The sequence below is a fragment of the Myotis yumanensis genome, unplaced genomic scaffold, assembly GCF_028538775.1.
Source record: "Myotis yumanensis isolate MYYU_CA2020_CCGP unplaced genomic scaffold, mMyoYum1.0.hap1 SCAF_5, whole genome shotgun sequence".
Classification (NCBI taxonomy): domain Eukaryota; kingdom Metazoa; phylum Chordata; class Mammalia; order Chiroptera; family Vespertilionidae; genus Myotis; species Myotis yumanensis.
In genome coordinates this window covers 37,875,052-37,887,426 of record NW_027223756.1, presented here as the reverse complement: position 1 = coordinate 37,887,426, position 12,375 = coordinate 37,875,052, and the positions used below count along the sequence as shown (strand labels likewise).

Sequence of the window (12,375 nt, the reverse complement as noted above, 5' to 3'; positions counted from 1 at the left end):
GACTGTCCTGTCCACCCCACCCATCCTACCCCGCCAGGCTGGACTGCAGGTGGCCTTTGCAATCCCCCCTGCCCATCTCCCAGGCACCTGTCCAGGTGGAGTTTCTGGGCCAGAGTCCGCCAGTCGGCACCTCGGCTACAGGGTGGGTCCAGGCTGGTAATGATCTTCTGCCGAATGAGGAAGGGGATCTTGAAGGCACTGGGGCCCACTAGGGCTGGGACCCCCCCTTCGTTCTCCAGAGCCAGCAGCTCTGTGAATCTTGTGTCCTGGGGAGGAGAGGGGACAGCAAAGGGGTGAAGATGACTGTTAGAACTTGCCCTGGCCCAAGCCCACGGCAACCTCCTGGGGGAGCGCCCAAACCACCTTAGAGCATAGCACCACCTGACACCCCCACTGGGGCTCAGGTTAATGACCTGCCAAAGTCACACAGCCAGTGAGCACAGGAGCTATCTGGCCTCCTTCCCTCCTCCCCCACCAGCCCTGACCCTACCCGCCCTGCTCAGCCTCTGCTGAACACCCGGGATTCACCGTGTTCCTCTCACTGCCTGTGTCCTTGAACTCAGACACTGCCAGAAACGCCGCCCTTCCCTCGCTGCTGCCTGTCTCACTCTTACTGATCCTCTGAGGCCCAGGACAGAGTCCTCCTCAGGGAAGCCCAGGACACTCCACCTCTCCTTCCTGCTGCTCCCACATCCTCTTCAGTCCCTTCCAAGTCAGTCCCACTGCATCTGTGTGCATCTGTCTACTTGCACCTGCACCTCTCCCTGGAGACTCGGAGGAAGAGGACAAGCGGCTTCTGGTTTCGAGGAGGAGGTGTCAGGGCGGGCCTGGGGTGTGGCACACATTATGACAGTGCTGATGCCCTTCCTGCCCACCTTGGTGATGTTGAAGTTGATGTTGAAGCTCTGCCCGTCACCCTCCACCTGCCACACCCACACCTTGCAGGCCAGGTCACTGGTGCTGGGGCTGACACGCTCCAAGGTGAAGGTGCAGTGCAGGTACTGCTGTGTGCCATTCCAGATGTGATAAAAGGGGATCTCCTGGGGGGGGGGGGGGGGGGAGGCAGAAGGGCAGCGTCAAGGGTGCCCGTGGCTGGTGGGCCCGGCTCCAGGCACCTTGAGCACCCTCACCTGGTAGCTGACGAGGAGTTTGCTCTTCCACAGGGAGCTGGGCACGTCGTGGATAGACAGGCGCAGGTTGTGGTAACTGTCCTTCAAGTGCAGGACACGAGGTTCCTGGATCAGCTGTCCTCCCAGCTGCTTCTCCAGCTGCACCACCTCCTGCAGGGCCACAGGTGGTCAGCTGAGCCCGGGGGCTGGGAGAGCCCCTGCACCTCAGCCCTCAGGGCCAGGCGCACAGAGGGTGGGGCTGGGCAGTACCTTGAGTGCATCTCGGGTGTCCTGTAGGCAGTAGACTCGGATGTTGTACTCTAGGGAGGTGCAGGCCACGGGGGCAAACAGAAGTAGCTTGAGGCGCTTGGCAGCGGCCACACTGAGGGCCTCTCCCACGAGGGCAAAGCGGCCCAGCTGCTCGGTGAAGATGTAGCAGGTGCTGGCCTCCAGCTGGCAGTAGTACAGGTGGGAGGGCGCCTCCTCACCCAGGTGCAGCACGTCCTGCGGGTAGGGCCCGATGGGTCAACTCATGGCCAAGTGCGGCTCTGAGGGGTGGCCAGAGACTGGGGACAGGGACCTGGCTCAAGGGCCAGGTGGGAAGCCAGGCTCCACTCGGAGGCCGGTGTTGGCTCCCTTGGGTGGGCAGTGGGGCTCACCTCCCAGCTGCCCTCGCAGGACTGCTTCTTGAGGCGCAGGCTCCAGCTCTCAGGGCTAGGCTCCCCGCAATGGTCCATAGCCAGGATGACAGGCCGGGTGAGCAGCACTCCGGGGGGCCCGCAGCTAACGATGGGACTCAGCAGGGTCTGACAGCCGGCTAGGGGCAACCTCAAGTGGGGAAGTACAGGTGGGGAGGGAAAGGCATCAATGGACCACACTGGACTGGGTAGGATAGGGCAGGGCAGCGGCCCCTGGGGTCAGGAGCAGAGCTGGGTTGAGCTTAGGGGCAGCTCTTCCCCGGATCCCCCTCAGGCCAGACCAGACAAGGCCCAGCAGTGGTTGGGCAGGTGGCTTCCTGGTGACTGCAGGCAGGGGGCCCACCCAGCCTCAGCTGCAGGGCCCAAGCCCACACCTCACGTCCTCCGGCTTGTGCAGCGTGAGGTAGATCTCGTAGATCTTCCCGCGAGGTATGGCATCTGGGGGGATGAGGAGGCTGACCCCTGTGATAGAGCGGGAGGAGGGCCGGGCTTACCAGGCTGCAAAGACACCAAACACTGCCAGCCCCTCTGTGAGCCTCCCTTTGAGGACGGATTGGTGCTAGCCTGGCCTGTGGACAGTGGTGCCACAGGGACTGCTCAACTATCCACACGGCAGGAAGCGAATCACAGTGACCCCAAGAGAGCGCAAAGACACTTGGGTGGGCAAAGCATGCCCAGTGAGCCTGGGCACAGAAAACACCGAGACAAAAGGTGCCAGGGATGCTGGACCTACCTCCCCTTGCCCTGCTTAAAGCCTTCCCTTACTCCTACTAGATGAAGTCTAGCTCCCTGGCCTGGAATTTAAGGTCTTTCGCCTCTGGCCCCAACTGCTTTCCCAGCAGCATCTCCAGCCCAGTCTGAGCTGCCTACTCGCTGTTCTGGAACCACCGCCCAGAGCTGCCTCTGTCTGGGTGCCCTGCCCTCCTCCCCTGCTCACGACCCCGCCACCTCCACACGCCCTGGCCGCCTCTGGGGATGGCAGCTCTCTGCTACCATGCATGACATGGGCAGTGGCCCACTATAGGTGGGGCCGGGGCCTTGAACAACCTCGCCGCTTTGATAGCCCTCCTGGGTCTGGGAGCCACTGTGCATGTGTCCTGCTGTCTGGCTGAGTCACCCCTGCCCCAGCCTCTCGCAGGGGCAGCATCAGAAAGCGCCTGCCGAGGGAGGAGAGGTTCCAGGGGAGGCAGTAGGGGCTGGGAAGTTGCTCTGGGGATGGCGAGGGGTGGTTGTGCCCCACCTTCCTGCCCTTTCAGGACAGGGAACCTCTACATTAGAAGAGGGAGAACAATTCTATGACTCTGTCCCATCAAATCTGAAGGCACAGGCATGCTCTCCAGAGTGGGCGGCTGGCTGGGCTGGCTGGACGGTCACCACTTCCCAGGGACTGGAGCCCAGGAGAGGGGAGCCAGTGATGGAGTGCTTACAGCTACTGCTCCCTTCAACCCGCGCTGCCTCCTGGTACCGGCTGCCGGGGTTGGTGACAGTCCCAGAGACTGAGTGTGAACACACCTGCATTCCCAGTCAATGAACGCTCACGCCGAGGGCAGGCACTCAGGAAGGTGAGGCAAAACCACGGGCCCTGCTCTCAAGAAGCACCCAGCCCAGTGGGGAGAACAAGATGGATGGCAGTAAAGAGTCCTGGGCGCGGGGGCAGACACCCCACAATCGTCACTGACCACCCGTGTGTGCCTGCCCCTTCCTCAGGCATGGACCATCTCACCTCATCCCTATGGCAGAGGCATGAAGCACAGAGAGGGAGAGCTGCCAGGCCAAGACCTGGTGGGAGGGGAGAGGGATCGTGTGTGGTGGGGTGCTGGGAGCCCACCGTGGCTGCCATGTGCAGAATCTTCCTCAGGAGGAAAGAGGCCACCACAGTTGGCCAGCAGGGAAGGGGCCACTGTGGCCTTGTCACGTGGGCTTTGCAGGGGGCATTGGGAAGCCCCGGAAAGGAGAGGGACATGACAAAGTGTGGCTGCACCCGGCGAATGCCTGGCGCTGTGACCGATGACAGGCAGGCGTGGTGGTCAGGGCCGGGAGAGGCAGCGGGAAGACGAGGAGCAGTGGGGCGCAGGAACATTCGAGGAGGAGGAATGATGGGATGGGTGTGTGACTGACGTAGAGGTGAGGGGCAAGTGAAGAAGAGCAGGAGGTCAAGGTGACCTCCAGTTTCTGACTCGACTGTGCTGTCCCTCAGGCGGGGAAAGCCGGGAAGCAGGAGGTTGTGGGGGAGGGTGGGAGACGGTGCCGTTTTGGGCACAAGGAATGTGAGACTTCCAGATGGAGCTGCCCAGGAGGCAGCTGGGTGTAGGATTCTGTCGCCCAGGAGAACTGAGGCTGGGGATTAGGAGTGGGAGTGATCCGCACAGACATGGCGATTAGAGCCATGGAGTGGGAGAGGGTGCCAGGAGGGAGCTCTGATGAACACCTACATTTGGGAACAGGCACCCGGAGCAGCTGAAAAGGGACCAGAAACCCAGGGCTGTGTGAGGTCCTCTAAGCCGAGGGAAGAGAGAATTTCAGGCGGCAGTGGCCAGCCACACCAGAGGTACGCAGCTTCTTTGAAAGATGCCCATGGAGGTCTGTGGATTTTTTATCGAGGTGTCTCAGAGACCCCGGCAGAGGGGTTGTGTGAGGTGGTGGGTGGAAGAGCCCCTGTCTAGGTGCTTGTCTTTTGCTGTTTCTTCACCTGTCCCACCTGGGAGCCCAGGGCCCTCCTGGAGCCGGCACATGTACATGAATGGACAGAAGTCCTGTGCCCCAGGCCACAGAAGGGAGACAGCTCTGGCCGCGGCCTCAGTGCCAGCCCCACTGTCAGCCACAACTGGGTCGTCTCCCAGACTCGACCTCCTTTCCCTGCTGGCCTAGCTCCGCGTTTGGGGGGAGGCTGAGTGGCAGAGGAGGGGCACGGATGCTAGTCTTGACTCTGAGAGCTCCCCGAGCACTTCGGGGCCCTGCCCACCTGTATGAGGGACCATCAGCCGGCCCCCGAGGAAGTTGAAAGTCCCATAGGCCATGTTGCTGATGCCTCGCGGCAGGGAGCGGAAGTAGGTCTGGGCGGACAGGCGGGAGACAAAGTCCTCGGCCTCAGAGGTGGGCGAGCTGTGGTGCAGCGTGTGGCGGCCGCCACTCAGCGGGCTGAGCAGGTGCCCATTGGTTAGCTGGAACTTGGGGCTGGGCCCGTCCTGCCGGGGACACAGGCTGCCCTGGTAGGTGGTGGTGGTGGTGCTGAGGTCTGGCTGGATGGTGAGCAGATGGGGATTGTCTGCAGGATAAAGGCAGACTCAGGGAGTGGCACTGAGGGCGGCCTGGCCCGGGGGGCCCCTGGCATGGGGGCCAGGGTGGGAGCTGGGGGCAGAGGCACCACACCTGCTTTGCTGGGCTTGATGCTGACGGGCTGGAAGCCGGAGGTGAGGATGGAGGAGTCGGCCACATCTGAGTCCAGTCCCTCCTTCTTACGGCAATAAACGAGGATGAGGACGAGCAGCAGCAGTAGGAGACACACGGCCACGGCCACGAGGCCCACGTAGAGCGCCACGTCCTCTGGCCCAGAAGCAGCTGCAGGGGGTAAGGGGGTGGGGAGAGGTCAGCGGTTCCCACTCCTTGGGCATCAGCACTATTGGGAAGTGGACGCTGGCGCGGGAGCAGGGAGTCAGCATGCGAGCATCCCCGCCCTGCATCTGCCACCACCTCCTGTGTCACGGAGCCAATCACATCCCTCACAGGCTCGATTCAGGCGGAGGCTGCTGATCTCCAGGAGGGCGGGGAAGAGACACTTCCCCAGACGGCCTTGGATGGGGCTGCTAGACTGAACCCCCGCTTCTGGGGCCCAGGCAGCTGAAGCCACGGGGAGCTCCTGGGACCCCCAGAGCATGGGATCCGCTTCCTGGGGGGTCTGCCCACCTGGTCCCTGGTCCCTGGCAGGGCTCGTCCCCTCGCCTGCCTCTCCAGGCCGGGGGCGCGGCTGGGGAGGGTGATTGACTGCCCAGAGGAAGCCGTATTGATTTTAGAAGGGCTTTGCATAATGGAAGAAATGTCCATCAGAAAGGAATTGACACAGATAATTAGGTTTTTAATTGAAAGAATGGGGGAGGGTGTGTTCTAGAGAAAAAATCCAACAGAGATCTTTAATTGTTAGTTATGGCCTTGTAATTAACAGGCCTCACAGGCCTGGTGTCCCCACAGGACTTGCCTGTGCACTGGGGGACAGGGAGGAGGTGACGCTTCAGGAGAGGCCCGGGGAGGGGGGCATGTGCACAGTAAAAGCTCAAAAGTTTGCATGTTTTGGGGGAGACAAGGGGTGTATTGGGGTGTGCAAGGGCACGCATGTGGGTGTTTATGATGGGGGTTCCCGAGGGTCCTGAGCTTTGGAGAGGGGGTGCAGCCTGTGGCAGGGGACTAAATGCCTGAGCCACCACCTCCCTGGAGCTGGGCAGGGCCAGTCCTGGCCAACTCAAGAGGACTCCCAGGGCAGAGGACTCACTGTGCACACAGAGGTCGCTGGTGCAGTTTCGGGTGTCCAGGTCGGCACCCTGGCACTCCTCGCCTCCGTTGCGGGGTGCTGGGTCAGAGCACTCGCGGCTCCGCCAGTGGGTGCAGTCAAGCCCACAGGCCGACCACTTGCTCCACGGGCTCCAGCTGCCGTCCACTAGGGGAGACAGACACAGAGAGAGGAGATGACGCTGTCAGCCTGGGGAGCCAACTCAGGCTCTGGGTGCAAGGCCAGGGCCAGGGAGGCCTACCCTGCACACCCTCTGGTGTCCAGCTGGCCTGGATGACACATGCTAATGATGGGAGGCGCAATGACACCTGCCTGTTTGGCTCTACCCACACCAGGGGGCTGCCGCGGCCCCGGGGCCGTGTGGGCACCCCAGGCTAAGCCCTGCCCTTGCCCCACTGGCTGCCCCTGTCCTGACTGTACCTGAAACTCTGGGGCTCAGACCCTCTGCCGAGACGGAGCCGGACATGGACCGAGCCCTGCCTCCATCACACTGAACCCCATCCTGGCCTTGGACTGAGCCTGGCCCTGCGTGCGGGCGGGCGGGTGGGATGGAGCCATGGGGGGCAGGCTGGCGGGTGTGATGGAGCCAGGGCACGGAGATGGCGAGGTGAGGAGCGATGCAGGAGGCGGCAGCTGCTGGTACCTGGGCACAGGGTGGCGCAGGCTGTTTTCTGGACATTCTGCCCCTCACAGAAGGCGCCCCCGTTGAGAGGCGCCGGGTTGGTGCAGCTCCGGCTCCGTTTCTGCCAGCCGCGCCCACAGCTGGCGCTGCAGACGGACCACTCGGTCCACGTCGACCACCCACCGTTCACTGGCCGGACAGAGAAGGACTGGGGTCAGGGAGCGGGGGCTTCCTCAGACATGCTGGCCCAGGGACCAGGGCAGGGGGCTGGAGGGGAAGCCCTGGAGGGCAGGCCACACTGTGCCAACTGCCCCTTCCTTCCACCAGCAGGTGCTGTGGGCACTAGGGCAGCCAGCCCAGACTTGTAGCTCCCAGGCCCCTCCAGCTCAGACTCCAGCCTTCAGAGGGGCAACTTCTGCACCCGCTCCCTCTGCCTGCTCCTGGGGGCGCCCAGAACACTACTTCCCGCCCAAGGTCACTTCCTAGTCTCCCTCTGAACCCTCATCTCCTGCACAATGCTCCCTGCCCACAGTCAGCCAGGGATGGTGTGGCTACAGATGACCAGCCCACCCCGCACCTTCGCCGACACACCCTCTGGCTCCCTGATAGGCCCAGAAAGGCCCCGCCCTTCCCAGTCAGCCCACAGCTGGAGGACACCTGGCCCTGCCTCCCTGGGGAGCCAGTCACAGTGCCACCCCGAGGACTTCCGAGCTCTCCCTCCCCCGCCAGTGCCGGGGCCCACCGTAGACGATGACGGCGGCGGAGGCGCTGCGGCGGCGGGCGACGATGTTCTTGGCCACGCAGGTGTAGTTGGCCGTGTCGGCCAGGCGCGCCTGTCGCACCACCAGGCTGTGCTCCCGGGTGATGTACACGTTGGGGTCCAGGAACGGGTCCACCAGGTCCTCATTCCGGAGCCACTCCACCTGGGGAAGGAGCCACACCTCTGCACAGCCCCGGGTGAGAGCAGTCCCCGGGGGTCAGCCTGGGGGCTGGGCAGGCAGGACCCGAGCTTGGGAGTCCCCTCACCTCTGCCGGGGGGATGCCCTCCGGCGGGCGGCAGGGCAACACGATACCCTGCTCCAGGGACACCTCCTTGGCCAGCGGCTCCTGCTCGAAGTTCTTGCGCAAATCTGGAAGAACAAGAGTGTCCTCCAGCTGGGCGCCTCGTGCCTGTCAGCTGGCCTGCTTCCCCGGTCCCACAGGAGCCACGGCACATGGCAGAAGGAGGTGCCAAGTGCCCAGTGGCTATGGGTGGCTCTTCCTCCCATCAAGGCAGGACCCAGGCTTTCTGACAGGATCCCCCCCCCCCCCCCCCCGCCACCCAGTGACACCCTTGGAACCCCCACCTGAGGGCAGGCCCCGGACTCACAGGCTATTCGGATGTAGGCCTTCTGGCTCTTGGTGGTGCCTGAGGAGCTCCAGGCCACGCACTGGCACCAGTACTCCTCCAGCCCAAACACCTTCTCCACCTGCTGCCTCGAGACATTGATGCAGACCTCCATGGCAGGCAGGCCTGGGGGCGGGAGGGGTGGGTTGCTAGGGCCCAGGCCACACTGAGCCTCCCTGTTCCAGGCCAGAGCAGACACCGGGGCAACTCTCAACCTGGAGGGCACTCTGGGGGATCCACGGGAGCTCGGTGGGTCTGCCCTGGAAGCTAGGGGCGGGTTCTTAGTCCTTCCATTCTTTGTGCTCCGTTACCCAGGGGCCTGTCTCCGGAGTCACTTACAGAAATGCCCCTAACAGGGCTTCGGGCAGCAGGGGCTGGCCTCCCAGGACCCCAGGAAGAAGGGGTGTGGCAGACTGGCCAGCCTGAGGGCTTTGTGGGTAAAAGGGTGAGGAAGGATCTGGCTCAGCTCCCTGGGGGTTAGCAGGTGGACCCTGACACGTGATAACATAATAGCAGCTATTAACAGGATAATTGCACCCATTGCCTAGTGTGATAATAGACCCCTGGGCTTAGCAAGCAATCCCCACATGCTGGCTGTTGTCTCTGCACACCCCATCCACCCCGCCCGAGCCCTGGGCCGTACTGCTCCCACTACGGGTGACGGAACATGCTCACAGGACGAGGGCTTGCCGTAGGTCAGTGATGGCGAACCTTTTGAGCTCGGCATGTCAGCATTTTGAAAAACCCTAACTTAACTCTGGTGCCGTGTCACATATAGCAATTTTTTGATATCTGCAACCATAGTAAAACAAAGACTTATATTTTTGATATTTATTTTATATATTTAAATGCCATTTAACAAAGAAAAATCAACCAAAAAAATGAGTTCGCGTGTCACTGACACGCGTGTCATAGGTTCGCCATCACTGCCGTAGGTCCTCCTCCCACGGCGATCTGAACCCAAAGCATGTTGAGGGTGTCCTGTAGTCACCTGGGTGGGCTGGGAGGACCCAGGCCATTAGGGAGAAGTGTCTGCAAGGTGAGGGGGTGGCCCACAGGGGCAGGCTGCCTGGGGTGGGTGTCGGGACCTGCTCTGCACCAGCTGAGCTAGAGGACCTCGCTCAAGAATGGACGCAGGCCCCTGCCCTTGGCCACATTGGGACCCAGGGAGTGGGGGTACGAGGAGGACCCAGACCTTCTGAGGACCCAGAAGAGGGGACAGCAGCCTCCTGGCCCTGGGCCAGAACCAATGTCCCAGGAGTGAGAAAAGACCGTTTGTTTCCAATTTCTCCTCCTTCTGACCCCAATTTCCCTCGGGTCAGTGGCTTATCAGAAAGAGGGAGAGAGGCCGGGCAGCAATGTGTTTCCATTGTTAACAGAGAAATTCAATTAGGGCTGCATTGCAGGAGGAGCAGCAGTCCAGCTGAGCAGGGAGGCTGTTTTCTCTCTTAATTTCTCTAACCGTGTCTCCCCTGACCCCTGCCCACCCCCTCCTCACGAACCCCCAGCTCCTGCCTCGGTCCCTATCACTCGCCCCTGCCTCTGGCTGGTTCTCACAGGAGATTGGGGGACGGTGTCACCTCTGCCTGAGGTCATTCTCTGAGGTTCTCTGGGGGGTGTGGTGAGGGCTGAGAGCAGAGGGGCTCTCACAGGGTCTGTGTACAGGGGGCCCTGGGCACCAGCCGCCTGCCAAGCACACTGAGTCTTGAAGCACCTCAGTGGAAGCCATGCACACACCCAGGGGTGCAGACCTCCAGAACATTCCGAACTGGGGAGTTTTTCTCTCTGGGCAGACAGGTCTATGGGTGGGCCATCCATCCCGTATGGGGTGGGGGAGCTCACGCCCCGCCCGGCAATCAGCCTGGGAGAACAGCACTAAATTTAAGCGTGCCTATTTCTTTCTCCCCGCCTCTCCCACTCCCGTCCTGCCACCTCCTCGGCTCCTTCCTGCTGCCATAAACGAGGGCCAAGTTTATCCTCCATGTCCCACTTCCAGGCAGCGCCCTTGAACCCCACAAGCTCCAGGAGGGCGGTGGGCCCCAGGGGAGATCAGGCTCTGCCCTGTCAGCCCATGAGGCGAGGGGCTGTGCCCGTTTCCCTGCAGGTCACGGAGCAGCCTGGATCCTGGGAGCGGCTTCTGGGCATGGCTGTCTGCACCTGCCTGGTAAATGTGAGCAGGTGCCAGCCTGGGGGAGGGACGGGGCCCAGGAGCGTGTGGGGTGCGAGCAGGGGGCACGTGGGGAGGCCCGGGGAGTGTGGGCTGAGTATTTGTGGGAAGGAGAGGATTAGCAGGGTGGGGACTCTGAGGCCAAGTTTGAGCTCAGGTTCTCACCAATCTGTGTCTAATAACCAATCAGTTTATGTAACAATAAATTACACCCCCAGACTGGACTCCAACGCTTGGCTTCAAAAATTTCAGGCTGTTCCAGCATCAGCAGGTTTGGGTTGAGGGTTTTCAGGCTTTGGTCCCTAACCCTGGTCTTCTGATTGGGAATGGGGGCAAGTGAGGGGGAACAGGGCGCTCTCTCCCGGGGCTTCCGCCCAGCCACCCTCAATCCCACACAGGAATGGGTGTGGTTGCAGGTCTGGGCTGACCTCTGATCACTGCCACACCTGCCTGAGCACAGGGGGTTCTGGGTCAGGGTCTGCTCTGGGCCTGCACGGTGCCATGGCCTGTGCTTGTGGGCAAGGAAGGGAAGCCTATCTGAGCTTCAAAGCACTCAATGGCTCTGCGTTGAGAAATCAACAAGATCAATGAAAATCAGATGTGCTGGCCATGGAAGACCTGAGGTCAGGTGCTCAGGGCAGGTGAGGGTCCTGGGGGAGTGTGTGTGGGGGGGGACATGTCCCCATGAGCTCTGCTGCTCTGGCTGGCTGGAAGGGGCAAGGCCAGCAGAGTCTGTTGGGGACTGTGGGCTGGGGGCCCTCAGCATGTGTGCTGGGCCTGGGTCTCAGCTAAAGCCATGGGTTCCAGACCTTGTGATAGCAGGAGACAAGGAGCAGGGCTGGCCTGGGGCCTTCCAGGGGTTCTAGGACAGACCCTCAAGGCTGAGGAAAGGCAGGTCTCTGGCTGTGGCTTCCTCCTCCTCACCTGTCCTTTCCCCAGGGGACCTGTCACAGCAGTGGGAGGACTCACGCAAAAAGCTGCAGAGGCCCTGGGCGTGGGGTGGGGAGGAAAGGCCTGGAGCTGGGCTCTGACTGGGTGTACAAGATCTCATGGCTTCCCCCTCCAACGTGCAAGGGGCCCTCCCCATCCCCATTCACAGAGGAGGAAACTGAGGCTCGGGAGGGAGGGGACTTGCCCTGAGGAAGGCAGACTCTCCCACTGGGACAATGTGAGCCCCAAAGCTGCCACGTGGGCAGGAGGGTAATGTGAGCAGAGGCTCTGGCTCTGGGAGGTGCTGATGGCGCCAGGGACTCTCTTGGGCCACAGAGATCACCGCCCTTCTCCATCCCCTCCCATGGAGGCCGACTTCCTGCACCTAATCCAGGCCCGGCACAGAGCAGGCGCAGTTAACACCCGAGGACCGAAGGAAGCTGCCAGCACCAGGCGCCCACAGGCCAGGGCACTGCCGGCTCAAAGGCCTGGGCAGGAATCGCTGGGGGTGGGGGTGCTGGTGCTTGCAGGGAAGGCCAGCCCTTGCTGACCCTGGGAGAATGGGGTGCGAGTTCTGTGGGCCGGATGCCTGGTTAGAGCCTTTTGGGGTCCTATGGGAGTCAGAGCCAAGGCCTCCATCCCGTCTCTATCCGACAGGCTGGTTCTGAGGACTGGATCACACTCAGCCTAAACCCGGGCAGAGTATTGTGAGAGCTTCCTGTCCTCTGGGCAGGAATCGCCCTCCTCCAGCCGCCTCCGCCCGGCACCAACTTCCCACAGTGCGAGTCTGGCCATAGCCCACTTCTCCCGCCCCAATCTGGCCCCACCGCCGGCCCGCCATTCTTACACCAGCACTTCTGGTCCTTGGCCTGGGGAATGCTGGCTTCAGGTTGGTCCTAAGATGAACTTGGATGGTACTCTTTTCTGGGACCCTTCCTGGGTCACCCAGCGGCTCCTGCCT

General features: G+C 62.1%; 1 protein-coding gene across 2 annotated transcripts in view; it reads right to left on the bottom strand.

The window, feature by feature from the left end:
- UNC5A (unc-5 netrin receptor A) overlaps window positions 1–12,375 on the bottom strand; it is a 58,678-nt gene that overhangs the window by 1,310 nt on the left and 44,993 nt on the right. The window contains exons 3-15 of one of the 2 annotated variants that reach the window (XM_070415091.1): window positions 8,300–8,443; window positions 7,957–8,060; window positions 7,673–7,853; window positions 6,952–7,119; window positions 6,291–6,455; window positions 5,177–5,365; window positions 4,770–5,072; window positions 2,182–2,269; window positions 1,769–1,937; window positions 1,380–1,613; window positions 1,131–1,280; window positions 876–1,040; window positions 88–266 (exon numbers count right to left, since the gene is read on the bottom strand). In XM_070415091.1, the coding sequence (XP_070271192.1) occupies window positions 88–266; window positions 876–1,040; window positions 1,131–1,280; window positions 1,380–1,613; window positions 1,769–1,937; window positions 2,182–2,269; window positions 4,770–5,072; window positions 5,177–5,365; window positions 6,291–6,455; window positions 6,952–7,119; window positions 7,673–7,853; window positions 7,957–8,060; window positions 8,300–8,443 (2,239 nt within the window). The remainder of the gene's footprint in view (window positions 1–87; window positions 267–875; window positions 1,041–1,130; window positions 1,281–1,379; window positions 1,614–1,768; window positions 1,938–2,181; window positions 2,270–4,769; window positions 5,073–5,176; window positions 5,366–6,290; window positions 6,456–6,951; window positions 7,120–7,672; window positions 7,854–7,956; window positions 8,061–8,299; window positions 8,444–12,375) is intronic. The other variant, XM_070415092.1, reaches the window with a different exon arrangement.